At 39.4% G+C, this 26,200-nt stretch overlaps 1 protein-coding gene across 6 annotated transcripts in view; it reads right to left on the reverse strand.

The window, feature by feature from the left end:
- GRM8 (glutamate metabotropic receptor 8) overlaps nt 1–26,200 on the reverse strand; it is a 476,081-nt gene that overhangs the window by 163,453 nt on the left and 286,428 nt on the right. For all 6 annotated transcript variants that reach the window (XM_084616845.1, XM_084616841.1, XM_084616843.1 and 3 more), the window contains one exon: nt 17,212–17,412. In XM_084616845.1, the coding sequence (XP_084472971.1) occupies nt 17,212–17,412 (201 nt within the window). The remainder of the gene's footprint in view (nt 1–17,211; nt 17,413–26,200) is intronic.

A 26,200-nucleotide genomic window follows, 5' to 3' on the forward strand; every position in this document is an offset into this window, starting at 1 on the left:
ACATTATCAGGGATACTGTTCCTGATAGCTTGTAGTCCATCTTTGTGTGGAATGTTGGTGTAGAGTCGTGAGTTAGGCACCCCGGCTCCCATACAATGCATGGGAAGAGTTAGGTGCCTAAGAAAGGGATTATCAGAAGCCAGAAAGATAAGCAGGGAGCTGTCCTAAGATAGCCAGTAGGAAACACAGCAGTAGCCAGTTACCTGTCTCTGCTCACGATTCACAGGCATGAACCTCCCCACTGGAGATAGGTGCTGAAGCTAGGTCACTTACTTATGGAAAAACCAGAGAGAAATACCTACCTCATTATAGCCCAGTAGTTATGGCACTCGGCTGGGATGTGGTAGGACTCTTTTTGATTCTCCTCTCTCTGCCACATTTGGAGGAGGGACTTGAAGTTGCATCTCCCATATCCCAGAATGATTTTCCTGACCACCAGGCTATTGGATTTTCCGGAAAGGATTTCTCAATCTCTGAGATGTTCCGCTTTGAGAAAAGGAACTTGAAAACAGGACTCCCACATCCCAGGTTTGTGCTATAACCACCTTCCTATTGGATATGCTGGAACAGTGGTCCTCATCCAGGGGTACGTGTACCCCAGGGGGTACGCAGAGGTCTTCCAGGAGACACATCAACTCATCTAGATATTTCCCTAGTTTTACAACAGGCTACATAAAAAGCACTAGCAAAGTCAGTACAAACTAAAATTTCATACAGCCAATGACATTTATACTGCTCTGTATACTATACACTTTTGAAATGAAATGTACATACAATATGTATATTCCAACTGATTTATTTTATAATTGTATGGAAAAAATGAGAAAGTAAGCAATTTTTCAGTAATAAGGTACTTTGACACATTTGTATTTTTATGTCTGATTTTGTAAGCAAGTAGTTTTAAGTGTGGTGAAACTTGGGGGTACGTACGACAAATCAGACGCCTGAAAGGGGTACAATAGTCTGGAAAGGTTGAGAGCCACTGTCCTGGAACACACACAGCCAGCCAGCCAGCCAGCCCCAAAATCTCCTGAACGTCTCATCCCCTGGAAACGTAGGCACCTACAGAATTTAAGCACCTAGAGAGTTAGGCAGCAGCTGAGTTAGGCAGCAGCTTAGCAGGGGTTTTAAGGATATCAGTGCCACCCAAATGTTGAACTGAAGTGTCTAAGTGGCAGTTACATGACTAAGCCCTTCTGAGGATATAGTTCTAAGGGCTCAGGCTTGTAATCATTGGTCACACTAAAGTATATGTGAGTTTTCCCAAAGTAAGGACTTCAGCTAAGGGCCCCGAATTTAATCTTATTTTCACAAACATTTCTACTTTAGGTTTGTGGAAAAATTTATGGACCAATTATGCTCTATTTTAGCAAGAATGAAAGATGACATCATGTTCAAAATTGGATAGTTTAAAGTAGCATTAGCAGAGTCAGGATGAAACACGCCAGCCGAATCACCTGAATTCCAGCATGCTGATGTGGAACATTGATTCCTGATGGGTCGATGTCCCTTGGGCCACTAACCCCTACTTGTGGACTCCCCAGCCTACGAGGGATACATCCATGTTCATAGTTCTTATCGGGAGCGAGAAACTGAATAGAACTGTCCTCCCACAAGCCAAAGTCCAGGACCCTTTGGGGAAGCAAAACTAGCAAGTTGAGGCTGTCTGCCCAGGGCATACACAGCCCATAACCATGTTTGCAGGAATCTGAAGTGGAGCCTCACTAACAGGGCCATGAAAGTGCTTGTGCCCACATAACCCAAAAGGGCCATTTGCTCTATTAGTCCGCTTATGGCTAGAAAGAGGTTGTCTGGCAAGTATTCCTTGGCTAACATTGCATCCAGATGCACCTCAATTAACTCTATAGTTGAGTGAGTTCCAGGATAGACTTGTCCAGGTTCACCCGAGACCCAGTCTCTCAGAAAAGCCTAGGAGCATGGCTGTTGCCCCCGTGCCTTCTGGCAAGATCATCCTTTTAGGAGCCAATCCTCCGAGTTGGGGTCAATTACTGCATCCTGCCAGTGACAGTGCATTGTCACCACCAAGAGCATGTTGGTGAATACCCTTAGCACAGTGGAGTGGCCGAAGGGGAGAACCTGACACTGGTAAGTACTTCTAGCTAGTGACAAGCATCAGGAATCTCCTGTGTGCTGGATGGATGTCTATGTGGAAATAGGTGCCCTTGAGATTGGGCTTGGTTCCAGACCATGAGCAGTGAGGAGGAAGTGAAATGGTGGTGATCTGGTAGTCCCCTTTATACTTTGGAGTGGAGCAGAACGAAAGCAGGGGCACATGTGTGGACTGAGCAGACACTACAAGGAAGAATTCTCTGGTCCTGGGGTGCATGTGCAAGCTGAAGAGCACCACACATAGGGCCAAGCGCTTGAAGAAGCACTATTATTTCTGAAATGGCAATTTTCCTTTCGGCCATTTCTGAACTTGCAGCTATGGTAATCGGTGAACACAGAAGAGGGGTAATTGTGAGTTTTTAGAGTTTGACACACTAGTTTAAAGGTTTGCACCCTGGTGCAAGGAATGGTATCCTTGAGGTTTGTAAGGCAGAGTCACAGAAGTCAGCATTATAAAACCTGTTTTATTCCTCTGATAATCTTATCTTTACAAAAAAGTCCAACTACTAGCAAATCAAAGTAGCTGTAGTATTCTAACAGTCAAATTGACAATATTGCCACTCATTAGCTGAGTTGTAACTAACAAGGAGAAGCACCCTTTTCAAATTCACCCAGCTATGCAGGCTTCTAGGGCAGAGTTTGGAAGACTTTGGGCCTGCAACTATAACTGCTAGTGAAGAGGCCTCTGTATTTCCCACATTTCAAACTAATTTATTAATTAAACTTTAACATAATTATAAAAGTTAATAACCTTAAGAAATTAGCATAGATTGAGTCATGCTGAAGTGAAACTCTCTAGTGCATAATCATCCTGATCATGTTCTACTACCCATAGAGGTTATAGAATTACAACCAAATCCTTGCTTCAGGATGATTTCACTTTTCATCATGTCATGTAACATTTGATTAAGGCAGTAATAGAAGAACTCAGAGAGAAATCTCCTCACTAACTGAAATAGGAAGCTTCAAGGACTTTCTGCAGCATATAATTTTTATTTCATGTTAAGATGATCAGGCTTGCCTAAATCTCTGGTGCCCAGTCTTCAGGTCCAGTCAAGCTATGCTCAGTACAGTTCCTAAGCTGGAGGGTTGGCAAAGATGTCTGGATACCAAGTTTATGAGCCCCTAGTCATGGGGTACAACAAGGGATGATTTCTCCCATGAAATAAATTAGAGCAGATTCGAAGATATCCTAACTTACCTTCAGTTACAACAGACCCCATGTAGCTACTTCAACAAGTACGACTGCCAGAGCAAAGCAACATTCTGGCCACATCACTGGAAAGTGCTGTGAAGAGGGTGGCAGCAGCATCAGGCCACCTATACTAATTCTCCCCACTTAGGACACTAGGCATAGAATCCTAGGTCTCTTACACTAGGGGAGTTCTCTTATCTTAGAGGAATCCTCAATGGGCCCCAGACGCCAGCTTTCAGACTCCTTTCTGACACCAGATAAATAATAATCAGATTCAGTGTAAACCTAGATCTGACTGCTGGACTCTTGGGGGGGGATTTTCAAAAGCCCTTAAGTCACTTAGGAGCTTTTGAAAATGTTACCTGTGTTTCCTGGGTGAGCCAGGTTGTTTGGTTAAGTTCTCTTCATTTGGTCTCACTTGAGATCACACCTGGTAACAAGGTTAGCTAAAGCTGGGTGAATAACTGATTTTTCAGTTTGCTGGCAGTCCCAAAAAAGGGAAACAAATAATTCAGTTCAATCTGAACTGATTCTAACATTTTTTCAGAATTTTTAGTTAATTGAAAAAAGTCAGTTTCAGGTTGAAAAAAAATGTCACTCTCTCCAGTTGAAGGTGTTTCACTTTATATAAATAATTTAATATACATTGGATCAGGGACTTGAACTTGGGTGTCCCACATCAGTGCCCTAACCAGCAGGCTAGATAGTCATTCTCACTCTCTCACTTGCTCTCTCTGCGCCAGTGACTATTCAGGTATTTAACACAAAGTGGAAGAGCTTCAACAAGAGAAATTCAAGGAGACCCACCCTGGACTACCCTATGCCCAATGGTTAGGACACTTACCTGGGAGAGGAAAACCTGAGTTCAAATCCTGCCCCAGTGTGGGGATTCAACTGGCTCTCCTGCATCTCAGATCACAATCACAGGACTAAGAGTTATGAGGGGGTGAACTACCTCCTCCTCTCTGTGTTGAGTGTAGTGCCTAAGGGTATGTATATACAGCAAAGAAAACCACATGGCTGGGGTGACCGGGCTTGCAGGGCTTGGTCTGTAGGGCTGTTTCATTACTATGTAGACTTCCAGGCTTGGGCTGGAGCCCAAGCTCTGGAGTCCTCTCATCCCGCAGAGCCCTAGAGTCCAGAAGTCTACACAGCAATGAAACAGCCCTGCAAGCCCGAGTCAGCTGGCATGGGGCAAACACAGGTTTTTCTTTGCTGTGTAGCTACATCCTAAGGTCCCTTGCAAATCTAGCCTCCCACAAAAAAATTTGGCCAAAACTATTTGATGAACCTGTGTCAAAGTCATGACTAGTTTTGGGTCAACCGAAACTGCATGAATAAATTATTTTTCTGAAAAATTTTGCCCAGCTACAGGTCTGACCCATTTCTATCTTGCTGTCTTACCCAATATTGTTTTGATTACTAGCATGAAACTCAGTTAACTGCTAGGAAATACTGAACTCCACTAGAGAAGTTAAAATTAAACAATGTCTAATAATATAGGCAATGTCTATTAATCATACATTTCTTCTAGTTCCCTCTGTAATTGTTGCTCTAGAGAATTAAGTCTACCTGATTTCTCTGTCATTCACTTTAAGATTGAGAAGCTGCTATTTTCCTCTTCAGAAGGAAATCTGAGAAGACGTGTCAAGTTTATTTCACTGTTGGTGACCTCCTTAAAGGATGGCTTTTCATTTTTGTTGAACTGGTCACTTGTCAGTTAATCAGTAAGATTTTTACATAAAATGACCTATAGATGAAGGCTAAGATCCATATCCCTATTTTAATTCATAAGTGAGGGTTATTTTTAGACCATGAAAAAGGCCCACTCTGCTACATAAAGAGATATAGATACTGAAAATGTGCATTTCACTTGTGATCACCCTCCTGACTTGAGCAAGTGTTGCCTTCCCAAATGGGGATATGATAGATGGGGGATATGACAAAGGCCTATACAATCATGACTGGTGTGGAGAAAGTAAATAAGGAAGTCTTATTTACTGCTTCTCATAACACAAGAACTAGGATTCACCAAATGAAATTAAAACTGGGCTAGATGGATCATTGGTCTGACCCAGTATGGCTGTTCTTATGTTAGGACTTAGACAAATATATGAAAAGAGAAACATACTGCATAATCCCTGCTTGCTTGATTCATGGAATCAGAGTTGATTGTTTGAGAAGATTCTTCCAACTTAATCTATCTCTCAGGCATTCTGCTAACAATAAGTTTGGTCCTGAAACATCTTGAGGACCCTCACCTAAGCATGCAGGGTGCTCAACATCTGTAAAGCACTTAGCACCTAAAAGAACTGTACCCAGCCTGAATAAGACACTTCTTAAATTTGCCTAAGAAAAAGATGTCATTCCGGATGCACTTCTTTGGTGCTCAGAACTCTTCTCTCCATATGAGGTGGGGATTAATATTCATTGCTCTTCAAAAATGCGGGGCTTTAGTCCTTCTGGTGATCACATAGGGACAATGAATTTTAACCTGGCTGCATCCCCAGTGATGACTAATGGTTGCATTTCAGGTTTTGCATGCACATTGGAAACAATAAGGACTGTCCTATATCACCTCTCCTTTATGCATCAAGTATTAAACAGCTGCTGAGAGAGTTTGATGCTGTTCCTCTATGGCATGAAATATCATGTGGAATATTAGGTAAATTAGATTAGATTAGATTAGAATTGATAGATAATTCTGCATATAATCAATGCTGCTTTTCATATCCATCCTTAAGAGTTAATAAAATGTTTTATGCTATGCCACTCTATCACAACCTATCATTCTAGTCATCTAGGTTCATTAGGTATCTAAGAATCACGGTGTCTCCAAACTATGTCCACTGTAAAAGCTTAAAACCACACGTTATATAAAAGCAGCAAGAGGGATTCAGACCACTGAACAATATTATACCCAGCTGGATTAATTCCATTACAGTAATTAGCATGTCAGAACTGAATTTATTTGGAGTCACCCCCTGCTACGTTTCCCAATAAGGTTTTAAGAGATCTAATCCTTGTCCAGTTTACCACAGAAGGACAGAAAAACTGGACATCAGGTTTCTGTGATACAAGCTAATAATTATAATAATACCACCTTGCTCTTATATAGTGAAAAGGAAAGGCTGATACAGAATTGCCTGTCTCAAGCACTCAAAAATCTAAAGTTAGAACCCTTCCCCCCCCCCAAAAAAAATGAGATTTAAAATAATAAATTTGGGGTCCTTTTTATTTGCCCTCTGGTTTTTGTGCTTTCCGTTTACACACCAGTCATACTTTCCAACATTTCTCTGCAACCATAATGGCTAGAAACTTAAAAAAAAACCAAAAAAGCAAAAACACCCCTAAAGTTAAGTTTCTTATGTAATCAACAGATTCCAGAGCTGGGGCTATAAAAGAACACAGATCACCACAAGACTGGTGATAACATCACAAGTGTTAGTATCACTGCTAATAGGCTTTCCTCTTCTGCTGCTTCGCCATCCTGCGGTCCTCAGGTTTCCCTTTGCTTGTCCAATATCCAGGGTACTGATTGATTCAGCTGATGTTTGGCACAAGCCAGCAAGAACAATATGGATGATCCTTTTCCCTGTTACCTTGTGCTCTCCCATCTGCCTATTGTACCCACCTGTGGTCTCTCATTTTATACTTAGATTATAAGCTTTTCAGTGTCTAACATAATAGGGCTGTGGGCAGTAGGAACCAATGAACTACAACTTAATAACAGCAATACGAATAATTTGTTTTCGAAAATATAGACTCTTGGTGTCTTGAGCTGCCACAGCAAACCTTTATTTCTGTAGTAGTAACTCTTTGGAGTTGGATTTTCAAAAGTGCCTAAGTGAGTTGGGAGCACAGCGATTTTCAGTGGAACTTGTACTCCTAAATCACCTACATGGTTTTGAAAATCCCATCACAGAGTCCAGTCATATGAAATGCTAAGTATCCTCTTCTCACACTAATTTTACTGGGAGCTAAGATTACTCAGCACCTCCAGAAGGCACCTGGCATCCTGCAGAACTGGGCCCCAAACATCATGTGGATTAATTCTTACATTGTGCTAGGTTTTCTTCTTTAAAAATCAGTGTATGAACTGTGTTGATTTAAAACCATGATTTCCTCAATATTTCTTTTTTTCAGTGGTGTCTTTTTCACATTAGAGCCTGATTTCAGACCCAGCCTCAACTTGTTCATGTTCACTTGTGTGTATGTATATGTCTGTTGATGCACTTTCCCAGAACTAACATCTGTGTATGTAGAAAGTAAACTCCAGTATTAACTGATTTCAGAGTAGCAGCTGTGTTAGTCTGTATCCGCAAAAAAGAAAAGGAGGACTTGTGGCACCTTAGAGACTAACAAATTTATTTGAGCATAAGCTTTCGTGAGCTACAGCTCACTTCATCGGATGTATACAGTGGAAAATACAGTGGGGAGATTTTATATACACAGAGAATATGAAACAATGACTTTTACAATGTAGACTGTAACAAGAGTGATCAGGTAAGGTGAGCAATTACCAACAGGAGAGTGGGTGGGGGACGACGACGGGGGACAGACCTTTTGTAGTGATAATCAAGGTGGGCCATTTCCAGCAGTTGACAAGAAGGTGTGAGTAACAGCGGGGGGGGAGGGGAAATAAGCATGGGGAAATAGTTTTACTTTGTGTAATGACCCATCCACTCCCAGTTTTTATTCAAACCTAAGTTAATTGTATCCAGTTTGCAAATTAATTCCAATTCAGCAGTCTCTCATTGGAGTCTGTTTTTGAAGTTTTTTTGTTGAAGAATTGCCACTTTTAGGTCTGTAATCGAGTGACCAAAGAGATTGAAGTGTTCTCCAACTGGTTTTTGAATGTTATAATTCTTGACGTCTGATTTGTGTCCATTTATTCTTTTACGTAGAGACTGTCCAGTCTGGTCGATGTACATGGCAGAGGAGTATTGTTGGCACATGATGGCATATATCACATTCATAGATGAGTAGGTGAATGAGCCTCTGGTAGTGTGGCTGATGTGATTAGGCTCTATGTTGGTGTCTCCCAAATAGATATGTGGACACTGTTGGCAATGGGCTTTGTTGCAAGGATAGGTTCCTGGGTTAGTGCTTTTGTTGTGTGGTGTGTGGTTGCTGGTGATCATTTGCTTCAGGTTGGGGGGCTGTCTGTAAGCAAGGACTGGCCCGTCTCCCAAGATCTGTGAGAGTGATGGGTCGTCCTTCAGGATAGGTTGTAGATCCTTAATGAATCCAATGAATCTTCCTACAGTATGTATTAACAATTTGATGCATGAGAAAATGAAACTTGACTTGGATTTTCAAAGTTTCTGAGTTTTAAGCCAAGAGTATATTTTCATGCCTAATAAAAACACAAATATTGGAAAACAATTTGCAAATGAAACATCATGTTTTGAGTATACTTGAGGAGAGCAATGGAGGGTGAAGATTTATCTGAGAAAAGTTTTGATATGAAGTGTGATCTGCATATTAACACTGAATGAATTTCAAGATTCAGGTCAATCTAATAGTAACTGGAAGTAACTGGAGTGGCATATGAATTATGCAAACAGCTCATGCTATGGTTATGGCTCACTTGTTGGTTCAAAATCCTTTCTGAAATTTCTGTCTTCATTCATTAAAATTTGTCTTCGGTAGATGAATATTTACTTTATTTTTTCTAAAAATACTTTATATAATTACTTTTTAAAAAAATTAATTCCATGATAGCAGCTGCAATTATATGTGGGTTTGAATATTCATGTCCATTCTTGCCTTCAGTCGCTCACCATTTTAATGTTTCAGGATGAAATTTTCCATGTTTGTTTTTTTTTAACAAAGGATGATCTTTTGTGCATTTGCTGACAAAATTAATTAAATAAATACCTCAGACAAAAAATAATTTACCATATTACAAAATCTAAGTCAATAAAGATATGCTGGCCAACTATAACTAAGAAATTAGTTCAAGTATAAAAAGAATAAAGAAATGTTACAAGATTCTACAATTGGTTATCTAAGGTTGTATTATAAAAAACTGTCGTACGGTATTGCACTGTACTAGTAGCCAATTACTCTTTCCTTATGAACTGGCTCAGCTTGCTCTGCTGGCAGAGTCAATGCTCCTCCCATTCCCTGTTCCTTCTGACCTATTCCTATTCCACCCGTGAAGGAGGCAAAGTCGCTGTTCTTTGGAGGCTGATCTCCACCCATGCCATGACCCCTGGGGCCATTAGCCTATGCAGGAGAGTAAGGAATATCCTTGCATTCCTGAACTCCCATGCGTGAGCATGCAGGTCACGTCACGACCTTACCCTTAATGATTGTGTAATTAAACACTGTATTGTAAGGTTTGCAAAATGGATTGAGTTAAGGTGCAGCCATAGTTTTGGCATTTCCTGAGTGCTTAACCATGTAAATGTAACATTCTTGAAATGTAGTTTTCTGCACTGAATATGTGAACACTTAAATTAAAGTGGTTAGCAAAGAACAGTTCAGGTGGTCCACATAATAACAACACACTAACTATAAAGCTAAAGGAAGACTGAACATTATTCTATTCTTCAACCTGATAATTAAAGAAGTTATGTGAAAATTGGGAATTATGACCTTTACCTTTAGGGTGACAGCTACATAATTCTAGCTTTATTTTTGCAGAGGAACAGCAATGAAAGAGGACAATCTGATCTATACTATGTGTGTATGTTTTACCATTGCCCAAAGGAAATATCCATTGCATCCACCTCCTGCTTTTCCTATACGTATGGCAGGAGGTTCACAGATTAATCACTTTCTAAAAAATGTTTCAAAATGTCCTCAGAAATGTGTATGATCTGGCAAGGTTGTGATTGCCTCCTCCTGACTTCAATGGGAGTTTAGCTCCTTGCAAGAAGCACTAAGTATGTCACAGGATTGTGCCCTTCAAATTCCTCTGTTTATTTTGTATAATGAAGTGCTGTTGTAGCCATGTTCGTCCCAGGGAGACAAGGTGGGTGAGGTAATGTCTTTTATTGGACCAACTTCTGTCTCACCAATAGAAGTTGTTACAATAAAAGATATTACCTCACCCATCTTGTCTCTCTATTTTGTATAATACCAGCCAACAAAGGGGATATATATTGTATAACTTGGAGTTGTATTATTTCCCTCCCAAATTTATGTGTAGGACAGGGATCGGCAACCTTTGGCACGTGGCACGACAGGTTAAGCCCAGTGGCTGGCCGGGCCGGTTTGTTTATCTGCCGCATCCACAGGTTCAGCGGATCACAGCTCCCACTGGCTGCGGTTTGCCACTCTAGGCCAATGGGGGCTGTGAGAAGTGGCAGCCAGCACATCCCTCGATCCGCGCCGCTTCTCGCCAAAGGTTGCTGATCCCTAGTATAGGAATTGAGGATTGCGAAGGGGACAGTGACCACAGAGCCCAGCCACCACCCTCTTTCACCCTTTTAGATAGCCACTGAGGGTATGTCTACACTGGGATGGGAGCAAGCCTTCCAGCCCAGATAGACAGACTCACACTTCAGGGTTTGAGCTAGTGTGCAAAAAAAAAAAAAAATAGCAATGTGGATATTCCAGCTTAGGCTGGAGCTTGGGCTTTTCAGCCTAAGCGGTCAAGTGGGGTTGAGAGCCCAAGTTTCTTCTTAAAAGGCTAGAGCTTTTCATGTCATCGTGAGACACGTTCCAGAACCCTCCAAAATCCATCACTAGTCAAAAAATTCACAAGAATTGGCAATACTGCCATAGTTTTGGCCTGCAGATAAAACAAGGCTCTTAGGATTTCCCAGCTTTCTCAAACTCTGCATTTTCCGATGACACTGCAAAATGCTGTAAAAATATAGCTGTTCAAGGTTCCCTATCAAACCAAATTAACTACTAAACTTCCACTATATATGAAAAGCAATTGATTTTTCTTTCAATATAGCTTGTTTTGTTTGACTGGTAGGTGTCCCAAGAACCAAATACAATAATAAGAAGAAGAACAACAAATACCCACTCATGCATTCCAGAAAAGGTTGAACAATTCATTAAAGTGGATTCATATGCCAAGCTGACACATTCATCAAATTTCCTCATTCCCATTACAAGTGTAAAGGTGCTATCCCCGTTACGATCACATTCTGCTATGTGATATTCTGGGTTTAAAATATAACTTGTGGAAGTTCATCTAAGCAGAAACTAATGTCATATCAATTACATCAATACACTGTGCTCTGGAGATTATGATGACCCTGCTGTCATGAAAGTGTCACAGAATATTACATGGATGAATCCTTCAGGGGAATAAAATCTTCTTTGCAATATAAATATAAGTAAACAAAGAGGCGTCAAAAATAAACACTTTTAAGACTGATTACCTGCATTCAAAAGCCGAATAATTATCTCCAGGTAACAGAAAGTTATATTCTTCCCTGTTCATCAAAGCTTTCTGGGTGCTTTGAAGGTATTCTTCACATAATTCATTATGTTTAATCAATTTTAACAAACCCATATCTATAGGACTCAGTGTGACAATATACTAATAGCAGTTACACCAGGATATCCCACTGAGGTCAATATGGTTGCATGGGAGTAATAGAGAGGAGAAAGTGACCCAACATCTAAACAGTCTGGACATAACAGAACAGGGATACTCTCAAGTCAAACCAAAAAATAATCTACATAGATGGTAAAATGCCCATCATCCCTGGATATTGAAAATTGCTACATTCTTGCAAAACTGGGCCTGATTCTGTCAGCCTTCCCAGCAGGAAGAGCCATCTGAAATCAGTGTGAGCTCTACATCGGAGAGCTTGCAAGATCAGGCTCTAACTTTCTCCCTTTTTCCCCCCTAATGTTGCTTTCAGTATATTTATGTACTATTTACCAACAAGAATACTGGCATTTTTTATGAAAGTAACTAAAATACCACCTTTTATGCTTGTGGGTCACAGGAACACATCTCTGCAGATTATTTCCTTAGTATTTTATAGACTGTATTTTGTCTGAATGTGAAAGGTACTTCCCCACACTGCAGCCACCATCACAAGTGACCTTCTCTCAGATAAGAGACTAGCAAAATCCCTTGGAGATATGTGCCATCCCCTTTTTTCCCCTTTTCCACCCATTTCCTTATTAAAATATTTAAGGACTTTTTAAGGCAGAGTGCGTTCCTTATGACCAACCCCAGCATTTGTTTCTAAGCTTTCTAGAATCAAGAGCTTTAATACATAAAATTATTTAAATAATTAAAAATAAATTTAATAATATAAAAATAAATTTATTTTGCATTTACTGGCATGGGCACTTTGTTACATTTAAATTCTTGTAGTTCAGACTATAATATTTCACATGTACATATCTCAGCCACAACAGAAGGTCCATGAAGGTGTCTGAGATGTGTTAGGTTTCAGAGAGGTAGCCGTGTTAGTTTGTTTCAGCAAAAAGAACGAGGAGTACTTGTGGCATCTTAGAGACAAACAAATTTATTTGAGCATAAGCTTTTGTGGGTTAAAACCAACTTCATCAGATGCCTGAAGTGGAAAATACAGTAGGAATGGGTGTTGCCATACCCACTATAATGAGACTGATCAGTTAAGGTGAGCTATTATCAGCAGAAGAAAAAAAAACTTTTTGTAGAGATAATCAGGATGGCCCACTTCCAACAGTTGACAAGAAGGTGTGAGTAACAGCGGGGGGAGGGGGGGAGCAAATGGGGAAATGGTTTTACTTTGTGTAATGACCCATCCACTCCCAGTCTTTATTCAAGCCTAATTTAATGGTGTCCAGTTTGAATATTAATTCCAATACAGCAGTTTCTCGTTGGAGTCTGTTTTTGAAGTTTTTTAGTTGTAGTATTGAGACTTTTAGGTCTGTAATCGAGTGCCCAGCGAGACTGAAGTGTTCTCTGACTGGTTTTTGAACGTTATAATTCTTGACGTCTGATTTGTGTCCATTTATTCTTTTGCGTAGAGACTGTCTGGTTTGGCCAATGTACATGGCAGAGGGGCAATGCTGGCACATGATGGCATATATCACATTGGTAGATGTGCAGGTCTTTTACAGTCTCTACGTAAAAGAATAAATGGACACAAATCAGACGTCAAGAATTATAACATTCAAAAACCAGTTGGAGAACACTTCAATCTCCCTGGGCACTTGAGTACAGACCTAAAAGTCGCAATCTTACAACAAAAAAACTTCAAAAACAGACTCCAATGAAAAACTGCTGAATTGGAATTAATTTTCAAACTGGACACCATTAAATTAGGCTTGAATAAAGACTGGGAGTGGATGGGTCATTACACAAAGTAAACTATTTCCACATGCTTATTTTTCCCCCTACTGTAACTCATACCTTCTTGTCAACTGTTGGAAATGGGCCATCCTGATTATCACTACAAAAGTTTTTTTTCTCCAGCTGGTAATAGCTCACCTTAACTGATCACTCTTCTTATAGTGGGTATGGGAACACCCATTTTTTCATGATCTCTGTGTGTGTGTATATATATATATATATATATACACACACACACATATATATATATATATATATATATATATATATATATATATATATATATATCTTCTACTGTATTTTCCACTGCATGCATCCGATGAAGTGGGTTTTAGTCCACGAAAGCTTATGCTCAAATAAATTTGTTAGTCTCTAAGGTGCCACAAGTACTCCTCGTTCTTTTTGAAATATGTTACTGGCCAAAGTGAGAGCTCAGCATCCTACATGCATGTAGGGCAGATCCAGGTACTTTCTACAGAGTCTCTGGAGCTTTTCCAGCGACTGAGACTCATAGAATCATAGAACATTAGGGTTGGAAGAGACTTCAGGAGGTCATCTAGCCCAACCCCCTGCTCAAAGCAGGACCAACCCCAACTAAATCATCCCAGCGAGGGCTTGGTCAAGGCAGGTCTTAAAAACCTCTAAGGGTGGAGATTCTACCACCTCCCTAAGTAGCCCATTCCAGTGTTTCACTACCCTCCTAGTGAAATAGTTTTTCCTAATATCCAACCTACACCTCCCCCACTGCAACTTGTGACCATTGCTCCTTGTTCTGTCATCTGCCATCACTGAGAACAGCCTAGCTCCATCCTCCTTGGAACCCCCCTTCAGATAGTTGAAGACTGCTATCAATCCCCCCTCACTCTTCTCTTCTGCACACTAAATAACCCCAGTTCTCTCAGCCTTTCTTCAGAAGTCATGTGCCCCAGCCCCTAATAATTTTTGTTGCCCTCTACTGGACTCTCTCCAATTTGTCCACATCCCTTGTGTAGTGGGGCCCCCAAAACTGGATGCAATACTCCAGATGTAGCCTCACCAGTGCCAAATAGAGGGGAATAATCACTTCCCTCAATCTGCCGGCAATGCTCCTACTAATGCAGCCCAATATTCCGTTAGCCTTCTTGGCAACAAGGGCACACTGTTGACTCATATCCAGTTTCTCATCCTCTGTAATCCCCAGGTCCTTTTCTGCAGAACTGCTGCTTAGCCAGTCAGTCCCCAGCCTGTAGCAGTGCATGAGATTCTTCCATCCTAAGTGCAGGACTCTGCACTTGTCCTTGTTGAACCTCATCCGATTTCTTTTGGTCCAATCCTCCAATTTGTCTAGGTCCCTCTGGACCCTATCCCTACCCTCCAGCGTATCTACCTCTCTCCACAGCTTACTGTCATTCGCGAACTTGCTGAGGGTGAAATCCATCCCATCCTCCAGATCATTAATGAAGTTATTGAACAAAACTGACCCCAGGACTGACCCTGGGGTACTCCATTTGATACCGGCTGCCAACTAGACATGGAGCCATTGATCACCACCCATTGAGCCCGACGATCTAGCCAGCTTTCTATCCACCTTATAGTCCATTCATCCAGCCCATACTTCTTTAGCTTGCTGGCACAAATACTGTGGGAGACCGTATCAAAAGCTTTGCTAAAGTCAAGGTATACCACGTCCACTGCTTTCCCCATATCTTCTCCAGACCAATGGCTGTAGCTGCTTAAGGCCCTTATTCAGCTTCCCCTACTACCACCACCACAACAGTTAAATGATGGAAAGATTCATATAAGTCTTCTGGTCCTGGCCCACACAGCCTTGTGTCCACTTTTCCCTGCACAGTACCCTCAGAACCACATCAATTCCACTTCCTAGGGAACCTCTACACTTAGAGAAGAGGCTGAATTTGGTCCTCAAATTCTCCTGCACACTATTTGTCTGACCTCAGTATGAGTTCCACAGACCAAAGGGCTGAAAAGCGCAGTTTACCTTTAATAGAGTATGTGGACTAAACCAATATAAGGGATTAATTAACACAATTATTTCTTAGGGTTTGAAAAACTGACCTCATCTGCATTTTTTTCCACTTCTGATAAATCACTAATGTAAAAAAAAGATAAAATGTTCTCATGTCCATCATGATACTTATAAAACACGCCACATTTCATCTCCTTGTATTTACAGCAACAGTTACAGCAGACCAGAGAAATCACAACAGGTATTAATCATATACATCAATCTTTAGGGTAAGAGTGGTTTGAAATAAACTGTACAGCTTATGTTTTTATGCTAAACTTCTACACCAACCAAATGAAAATGGATCACTTTCTTTATGCCTTAGCAACTTAGATTCAAAAGAATATTTATTGGAAACATCATGGCAAACCTTTCAATATCCTGCATACTTTGTCATCATAACACTCCCCATTTGTGAGTTACCTATTTTGCTCAAGGTTTTCTTTACAATCATTAAAGAATCATTCAAACCCACTTGAATGAGACAAGGATTCCCTGTACAAGGAAATTTCAGAGGACAAAAAAAGAAAAATCTTTTAGGAAAGAATAAATATATTGCAAACTATGGACAATGTTCATATCAACCAAATGGTCTGGTTTATTACCTGAAGCAAAAACAGCTTCCACTTGGAAGCTAAATTGAAAATGACCTTGTGCTGTTTTATAAAAGGCTGGCAGCTGAGGTCATTGGAGTATATTGTGATAGACAGTGCTACTCTGTGTATGGTTAGGAGGCATGTCTGTTATGTGGATTACAGCCAAATGTGGGTGTGCGGGGGGAATCCAGTGAAGAACACCATATCAATTCATTTAAAAATAATGACAGATGTAATTACAACAATTATGACTTTCATGAAAGAACATACATTGTCAGTAACTTTGTTTTGCCATGAAGTAATTCTGTTCTTTTAAATTTAATACCTATAAATTAGGTATATTCTTTAGCAGCCTCTTCTGACAGTGGCATAAGCATCCATAACTATATTTCTCCAGCAGGCAGATTCCAGCTGAACAGAAGCTTATGCAGTGTAGGTTGTTGTGGTGGTGGTTTTTGTTGGGATTTTTTGGTTTGTTTTTTTAACACCGTGCATGGCTTAAAATTGACTACATCACTGAATCAAAACCAATGACATAGAACAGAACCCAGAAGGGTTAGAAATTATTTAATCAAGTTTTAAATATGTAAATACAAAGCAACCTCCAAATTATTCACTATTGTAGGAAAATCATTAAACTGATTTTAAAATAAAATAATTTGCAAAAAGGCATTTTCCACAATTCATTCCTTAACAAATGCACAGACAAGCACCATCACAGGAATTTAATCTGCCAGTAGGACTGCATGAGTCCTCTAGTTGTTTCTATAATAGCAGTTTTCCACCAGAATAGTTTGATTGACAGATTCTTATTTTTAAACGTCTGCCTCTTTTAGCGGCAGCTTAACGTTACGATGGGGTTTCAAAGCAGGTGGGAAAATTCACACTTCTGATTAAAAAGAGAACTGCTTCTAATCCTGTGTTTTCCACTGTGCCTGAAAGTGTCCTATATATAGAAGAAATCCTGTCACTTCTGAAGCATTTAGAGAAGAAGAAAAAAATGCTTATAACTTACCGTTAAAGTTTACAGCCCGGATATAACTAAGTAGCTCTTTACCATCAATCGTGCTCATCCTTGGACACAGACCAATATAGCCAGGACAGAGATCTTTATGCATGCTATGTAGTGCATAGGCCATGGAATATACAGCATCAATTACAAACTGGACCTTTCCTTCTTGCTCATAGGCTGAATCTCTAGCAATTCTTTCCAAGCCTATGGAAAAGAAAGAAAAAAAAGAGTCAGATCACTTTGTGCGTATGTGCATAATCCTATGTGAATTCCTAGAGTTCATAAAAAACCATTAGAGTCAATTGATAGATCAAATTAGGGCCCAGATATCCATCAGTGGAACAAATTAAACAAGATAAAATATGGCCATCTGGTTTCACCTCTAATCATTATACACTAAGCCAGGTTTATAAACTGTATATTGAGTTCTGGGCTGGGAAAGAGGAGAAAATATTTGATTACAAGAAAAATAGAAAAAAAAAGTAGATTTGTATTTCCAAAATCTCTCTTTCTGGCTTACTGACTCCCATTGAACAGTTGGTTACTGTTATTTATAGGACACTTTTACAGCAGCCTGCCATTCTGGTTTAAATGAAATTTAGTGAATACCTTGATTTTTATCTACATCTATTGTTTGATAAACATTATTTAACCATGTTAAAAAGAAGGTGAATATTTGCCAAGTGCTGCTACCATCTGTTTCTCTGTTTAAGAATGCCTATTTTGAAGTCTTTTCCCTATATTTAACACAAAGTTATTTCTCAAATTGAGAATCCTGTATCTTATTCTAATTTATTTGCTTCTTTTTCTCATAAAGCCTTTATTTTCCATAGAAAAAAATTCAGACCAAATGAGTGCGCACATGGGTCACATGAAGTAGCTTGAGGTATGGGTGGTTAGGATGGGCAGAGGACACTTAACCAAGAAGAAGAGGTGGATGAAGTTTTATTTAAATAACTAACAAAATCATCCAAAACACAGGACTTGGTGGTGATGGGGGACTTCAACGACTGAGACATCTGTGGGGAAAATAATACAGCAGAGCATCCAACAAGTTCTTGGAATGGACTGGAAATATTTTTTTTATTTCAGAAGGTGGAGAAAGCAACTAGGGGAGAGGCTTTTCTAGATTTGATTCTGACAAACAGGGAGGAACTGGTTGAAAATTTGCAAGTGGAAGGCAGCTTGGGTGAAATTGATCATGAAGTGATAGAGTTCACGACTCTAAGACATAGGTGCAAGAACAAGGGGTGCTGCTGCACCCCGTGGCTTGAAGTGGTTTCCATCATATACAGAGTTTACAGTTTGGTTCAATGGCACTCAGAACCCCCACTATACAAACTGTTCCAGCACCCCTGCTCTAAGGAATGGTAGGAGGGAAAACAACATAATAAAGAGAATGGACTTCAAGAAGACCGACTATAGCAAACTCAGAGAATTAGTAGGTAAGAGTCCATGCGAAGCAACTCTAAGGGAAAAAAGAATTTAGGAGAACTGGCTGGTTTTTAAAGAGATATTATTAAGTGCATAAGAGCAAACTATCCCAATGAGAAGGAAAGATAGGAAGTATGGTCAGAGACCACACTGACTTAACCAAAAAATCTTCAGTGACCTGAAACTCAAAAAAGAGTCATACAAAAACTGAAACTAGGTCAAAATTCAAAGGATGAATATATATAAAAAAACAAAACAAGCAAGTAGGGATAAAGTTAGAAAGACCAAGGCACAAAATGAGATTAAACTAGCAAGGAATATAAAGGGTAACAAGAAAAGATTCTATAAATGCATTAGAAACAAGAGGAAGACCAAGGACAGGGTAGGCCCATTATTCAGTGAGGAGGGAAAGACAATAACAGAAAATGCAGCAATGGCCAAAGTGTTAAATGCCATTTTTGTTTCAATTTTTACCAGAAAAGTTAGCAGTGATCTGACAACTAACATAGTGAACATCAGTGTAAATGGGATAGCATCCAAGGCTAAAACAGGAAAAGAACAAATTAAGAATTACTTAGACAAGTTGTATGTCTAAAAATATGCAAGGGCTGATGAAATTCACCCTAGAATACCTAAGGAACTAGCTGAAGAGATTTCTGAGCCATTAGAGATTATCTCTGAGAACTCACAGAGGATGAGAAAGATCCCAGAAGACTGGAAAAGGGCAAACATAGTACCTATCTATAAAATGGGGAATAACGACAATCCAGGGAATTATAGAACAGTCATCTTAACTTTGGTACCCAGAAAGATAACGGAGGAAACAATCAATTTCTAAGCACCTAGAAAAAATAAGGTGATAAGTAACAGTCAACATGCGTTTTTCAAGAACAAATCACGTCAAACCAACCTAATATCCTTCTTTGACAAGATAACAAGCCTCGTGGATGGGAAGAAGCAGCAGATGTGATATAGCTCAACTTTAGTAAGGCTTTCGATATTGTGCCACATGACCTTCTCATCAACAAACCAGAGAAATATAGCCTAAACAAACCTACTATGAGGTAGGTGTGCAACTGGTTGGAAAACCATACACTGAGTGTAGTTATCAATGGTTCAAAATTAAGCTGGAAGGGAATATTGAGTGGGGTCCTGGAGGGATCTGTCCGAAATTCAATAGCTTCATAAATTATTTGTATAATGGCATAGAGCGTACACGTATAAAGTTTGTGAGTGATACCAAGCTGGGAGGGGTTGCAAGCACTTTGGAGGGCAGGATTAGAATTCAAAATTATCTTGACAAACTGGAGAAATGATCTGTAATAAATACGATGAAATTCAATAAGGACAATGCAAAGTACTACTGTTAGGAAGGAATACTCAATTGCACAAATACAAAATGGGAAATGACTGCCTAGGCAGGAGTAGTGCAGAAAAAGATTTGAAGTTTATAATGGATCACAAACTAAATATGAATCAACAGTGTAATACTGTTGCAAAAAAACACCAGACATCATTCTGTAATATTTTAACAGGAATGTTGTAAGCAAGACACAAGAATGAATTCTTCCACTGCACTCAACAATGATAAGGTCTCAACTGGAGTATTTTATCCAGTTCTGGGCACCACGGTTCAGAAAAGATATCGACAAATTCAAGAAATTCCAGAGGAGAGCAACACAAATTATTAAAGGTCTAAAAATATGACCAATGAGGAAAAAATGAAAAATCCTGGGTTTGTTTAGTCTGGAGATGAGAAGACTGAAGGGGGATGTGATAACAGTCTTCAAATGTGTAAATGGTTATGTGCATGATAAATTGTTCTCCTTAACCACTGAGCACAGGACAAGAAGTAATGAGCTGAAACTGCAGCAAGGGAGATTTAGGTTAGACATTAGGAAAAAATTTCTAACTGTAAGGGTAGTTAAGCATTGGAACAAATTACCTAGGGAAGTTGTGGAATCTCCGTCATTGGAGGTTTTTAAGAATAGAATAGACAAACACCTGTCATGGATGGTCTAGATAATACTTAGTCCTGACTCAATGCAGTGGACAGAACTAGATGATCTATTGGGGTCCCTTCAAGTCCTACATTTCTATGATTTCTATGTCTTAGACAGAGATTGATATTTTAAGCAAGAATTAGCAAAATATGGAAGGGAAAATTAGGTAATGTAAGTAGATATCAAGATATCATGAAGTTTATTGAAATTTTGCCTTTGACATCAAAGGAATTAAAATTTCTCCAAATACCAGGGTGAAATCCTGGATCACTGACATCAGTGGCAACACTCCCGCTGACTTCAATGGGGCCAAGATTTCATTCACAGATCTGTTAATTACCAGCATATTCAGTCAGCCACCATTCCATTCAAATTCTTTCAAGAGTGTTTTCAAAACAACAAAGGTTACTTCCTGCATCATTGATTTCTTTCCACTTATTTTGCCCACTATATTCAATTTTCTAAACAGAAAAACATTTCTTGAAAATATCTATTTTGTTCCATTTTATCTTAAATAAAACAAGTATATTATTTATGTCTGTTAATACATTGAGCATAAGGACTCTCAGACCTGCCATATCTCTGTGTTGAATCATTTTCTTTTTAGTTGTAAAGATACATCACGTAAACAAAGATTAACTGAAAAATAGCCAGGGATTATACCTGCAAGCATTTATTCTATTAATCCCACAGGCCTGCAATGCAATTTTCCTATGGTACACAGAACACAGAGAAGATTAGACGACTCTGTAGAGCTGGACAAATTTATAATTTGACAATCAGTGGTGCTGAGGGCCTGCTTGTCCTATAGACTTCTGTGGGAAATGTGGATACCCAGTACCTCTGAAAACCAGCTCACTACCTTCCTTATCTACTAATGGAATATTAGTGAGAACATTGCAGTTTCTTCAAAGGTACTAGTTCTTTGAAATAACATACATTTTGGGCACGTTTTGGATTGATTGTAAGCAATCGGATAGACACTTTCCAAGCTGTGTTACTTAGTGATTGGGGGGTAAATCACATGGTACTGCACCTGTTCTCTGACTGGATGGGTTTACAAGCTCTTCCTTGCAAATACTCAAGCATGCACATTTAAAATTTATGCTCTAGAAATAAATATTAGGGCATAAAACATTGAAATTCACAAACATTTATGAAACTAAATCAATGGCACAAATGTGCAAACAGCAAACTTTCTTTTTGCTAAACAATTAAAGAAAAATAGGTAGTCCAATTCCCCTATCTTAGATTATGAATGCTCATTATTCAGAAATCTAGTTTCTTATCCATGCACATGGGATTTATATAAACAGCCCCTAGCTGCTATAATCTTTCATTTTTATTCCTCAAAAATATGTGGTCATAAATCACTTTACCACCATAAATTTAGAAACAGTTTTATTATTTTAGTAGTACTGTACGCGTTTTCTTAATTAAAGGTGGGAGAATGACATAACAGGATTACTCTGTTTCAAAGATGCTAAAGACCTTTAGCAAGTAGCTCTTAAACCAAATATTTGACACCAAAGATCTATGCTTTCCATGATTAAGCACAACAGGAAAACTGCAAATCATGTTTAGGTGCAGGTCATTCTTCTTGAGATTTTCACCAGTTTTCTCTTGCTAGCATTCTCAAACATCTAAAACAGTAATTTACAAAGATGACAGTGACTCATCAACTTAAATTGGCTGTAAAATTTGACTACGCTGTACTTCCCAAAGTAAATATTAATGTATAGCTGTAAAATGGTGCATATCGTCAATGCTATAAATATGGTAACCACTCACAAAAAAGTCACACCTTTAGTAGTCATTATTACCAAACATTGTTTTTATTAAGCCACGGGTATCAAGTTACAACATTTTCATTTATAGCTAGAAACTAAGGTCTACAGGGCATCTTTCTACGTATAATAGAGCCTTAATGAAAGAATACAACACTATAAATCTTGCAGCAGAATTTTTTAAAGATTTCATTAACGAGCTCTACAGTTTGTGATCTTGCACTGTATATTCAGGCAAAATTCCCATCGCACTCAAGAGGACTGCAGAATTTTATCTTCACAGAGACAACAATGTAAATACATCTTGGACAAAATAATATAATGTTGGCTAGCATATTAAGTTGTTCAGATATTAAGGTGATGATAATTTTGTTAGTTTTTTCTAACGAAATATATCATAACAGAGTTAGTATGTTGGCTGAGTGGGTGACTAAGTTCACAAATAGCCTCTAAAAGTGCTTCACACAGGAAAGATGCCAAATAAGAAGCAATTCTGAGAAGAAGTTAAGGGTTGAATTTGTCTTTTCCTGACTCGTTGAGAGGGAAAATTGGGAAAGCAACAGCAATGCAAGCAGAAGGATGTGAACGGACTGAGTATTCGCCATCAATCAATAGATGCCATTCTTTGATTTAATGAACTTGTGTCTGCTGTAACTTTTTTTTTTGTAGGGATTGTGCCTGCTTGTGCTAGTTCACCAAATAATGGACTGTGAGAATACTTCACAGCAGAGCAGGACAGGAAATGGTTTTCCCATCCTGTGAACATTTTTGAGATTTCAAACATTTTCCCTATTCTGAATAAGGACAAAAAGTCAAAATCTCAAAAATACATATGAACCAAATAATAAAATCAGTTCAAGTCAAGCAAAATGTTTCCCTTGGGTAATTTTGAAACTTTTCATTTCTATTTTGACTATTTTTTTATTTTTATTTTGGTACTATAATTAGCTTACATTTCAAAACAAAATGTCATTTGAAATCAGAAAAACAGATTTTTTCATTCCAAAAACTGTCAAAATGAAATGTTTCAACCATTTTAAAACTTCAAGCTGAAAAATTCATAAAAACCAACCTTTCCTTCAAAAAGTTTTCATTTTGATAAATTAGCATATTCCCAAAAAAAGTCCTGTTGAAAAATTCTTGATCAGTTCTAGTTAGCAGTATATACAGAAGTTTAGTTAACATAGCGTACTTCTAGACACATAGCTTTTATTGTTTTTAATACTGTATGTGACATTATTAACAGTTTCACATTTTGTAATCATGTAGACACCCACAGGAATTAAAGTCTCATCACTGACATGTGATCATTTATTTTTTCAGGTTCTCTTCATTTTCTAAGACTCTCTGAAGACACATTGAATTTTCTAATGTGGATTTCAGAAGGTTTCCCCTTTTCTAGTTATCTGCCTTCATTGTTCATTGCAGCCCCCAAAACACTAAACCACTGATTAGATTGATCATAACTGAGGCTACGATTTAGTCATGGAGGTCACGGTGGTCATGGATTCCGTGACTTTGCCTGGCTTCCATGACTTCTAGGGCTTCAGGAGGAGGAGATGGGACTGTGCACCCCTGCCCTGCCACTGGGCTGGCTGGAATCAGGACCCTGCATCCTCAGTCCCGTGGCTTCCTCTGGGGGCTGTAGCCAGGCTAGGGGCTGCAGCCAGGGCATGCGCCCGAGCCACCCGGTTTCCCAGGCTTGGCAGAGGATGCAGCTGGGGCTAAGCGCCTCATCCCCCTGGCTTCCACCAGGGGCTGCAGCTGGGACTGTGCACCCCTGCCCAGTGTTGTCCTGGGCTTGGCGGGGGCTACAGCCAGGGCCATGCGCCCTAGCCCTGCAGCGTCCCGGGCTTGGTGGGACTGCAGCCGGGGCCGCATGCCCCAGCCCCGCAGTGTCCTGGGCTTGGCAGGGCTGCAGCCAGGGCCATGCACTCCAGCCCCATGGCATCCCTGTGGCCATGCACCCCTGTCCTATAGATGGGCCAGCTCTGGAGCAAGGGCTGTCTCCCCCCCCTTGGCTGCAACCCTTGCTGTGGTCACTGGAGTCAGTGCTGTGCCCCCTGCCATGGTGGGGGGCTCGGCCTGTCAGTCCTTCCCCACCTCTTCATGGGACTCTATTTCTTCCCCCAACCTAGCCTGGTCCCCGGTTATTTTTAGTGAAGTAACGGACAAGTCACGGGCTTCGTGAAGTTTTGTTTATTGCCCGTGACCTGTTCATGACTTTTACTAAGTCACATGAAAAAAAATTAGCCTTAATCATAATAAATGAGAATATAACCCTTGGTGTGTTCTGAACCCCTGCATCTATCATATCCTCCAACTTTTGAAATGCAGTGAAATAGAGTGATCAGTAAATTGGAAATTCACTATGATGCATATGCTATTTCTAGTAATAATAAATGTGTTCAAATAATAGTCTATCATCACAGTATCTGTTTGATACAATGTCTTGAGCATGAACAATTGTAAATCAATCTATGAAGTGCATTACACATAAATTGTCTGTTGCTGAAATTACAGTGGGTCAGACTATGCCACTCTTATTCACATTGATTAGCAGTCAGCAGTCTGTTTTCTTCAAGGAAACTACTCACGGAGTACTACTTACCCATTGAGAGTAAGAACAGCAGAATCTTTCCCTGTACATAAAACTGGTAATAATGAAATTGTACTTGTTCTCAGTAAATTGTAGCACTTTGCCTGTAGATCAATAGCTAAAGATACCTTCAATAGATTCCTCATAAAAGGAATGTGACCCTGGAGTTTATCAATATATTTCTACTGTTTACTTCTAGGGTAGGAAATACTGTACTTTGTGCCTGATACAGCATATTCACTCCAAAAATTTGTACAGAAGCCATAGGAGACATTGCAGGAGTGGGTTATAAAGTAAAGAAGAAGTTGGGTTACATGGAAGGGAGTCATAGCACTAAAATAAATCTGAGACCATAGAGGACATTTACAGTTTTTATCCAGTTATTATGCCAAAGAGCTAACTATCATCAAATCTGGTGAAAATGTATTTGTAATTCAGTCCATGCCCTTTGCAGCTTTCTTAACCATTTACATAATCACTTAAACATCACCGAATCGCATCTTGTTTCCTCCATTCCTGAGCTCGAAAAAAAAGACACTTAAACCAGAGATTTGTATTTCCATTCTGATTAAGGGCCTTGGTCTTGCAGATTTTATATCACAGGACATTTAGAAGAGTGTTAATGATTCATGGCCTCTTTTATTCTTTCTTTATTCCAGGGCTTAATGCACATTGAGTGAATATAACTGATGTGGATCTATATTATCATGGTGCTACAGTTCTTTAGCCCTCCAGTTATCACTGCTGCAACTTCTATGAACATAAAAGTTCAACCCAGGGTTATAAATTTAAATAAACACTGAATCAAGTTTCACAACTGTCATATTTAAGAATATTATGGAGTAGCAGCAATCACTCTATACTTAGGTTGCTGTAACTGAGTTTCTATTATAAGCCTCAAGTTGAATCTCCCTTCCCTAATAGCTACCAAAAAAATTGGAATATTGGTCTCAAAATTAGTTGGTTTGGCCTGGGAGTGAGGCAATTTTTTTAACCAAAGATGAAGTGAAATGACCAAGGAGCTCTTGAATCATGACAATCTAAAAATAGATTCTGCCTTAATTAATAATAGCTCAAAGCTATTCCCCTCCCCCCACCCCCCCACACACACTTTATAGCAAACAACAGAAAGGAAGCAAGAAAGTAAACCTGGTTTACTAAACTCGTTT

Source organism: Lepidochelys olivacea (genome assembly GCF_965140295.1).
Source record: "Lepidochelys olivacea isolate rLepOli2 genome assembly, chromosome: 1".
Taxonomy (NCBI): Eukaryota; Metazoa; Chordata; order Testudines; family Cheloniidae; genus Lepidochelys; species Lepidochelys olivacea.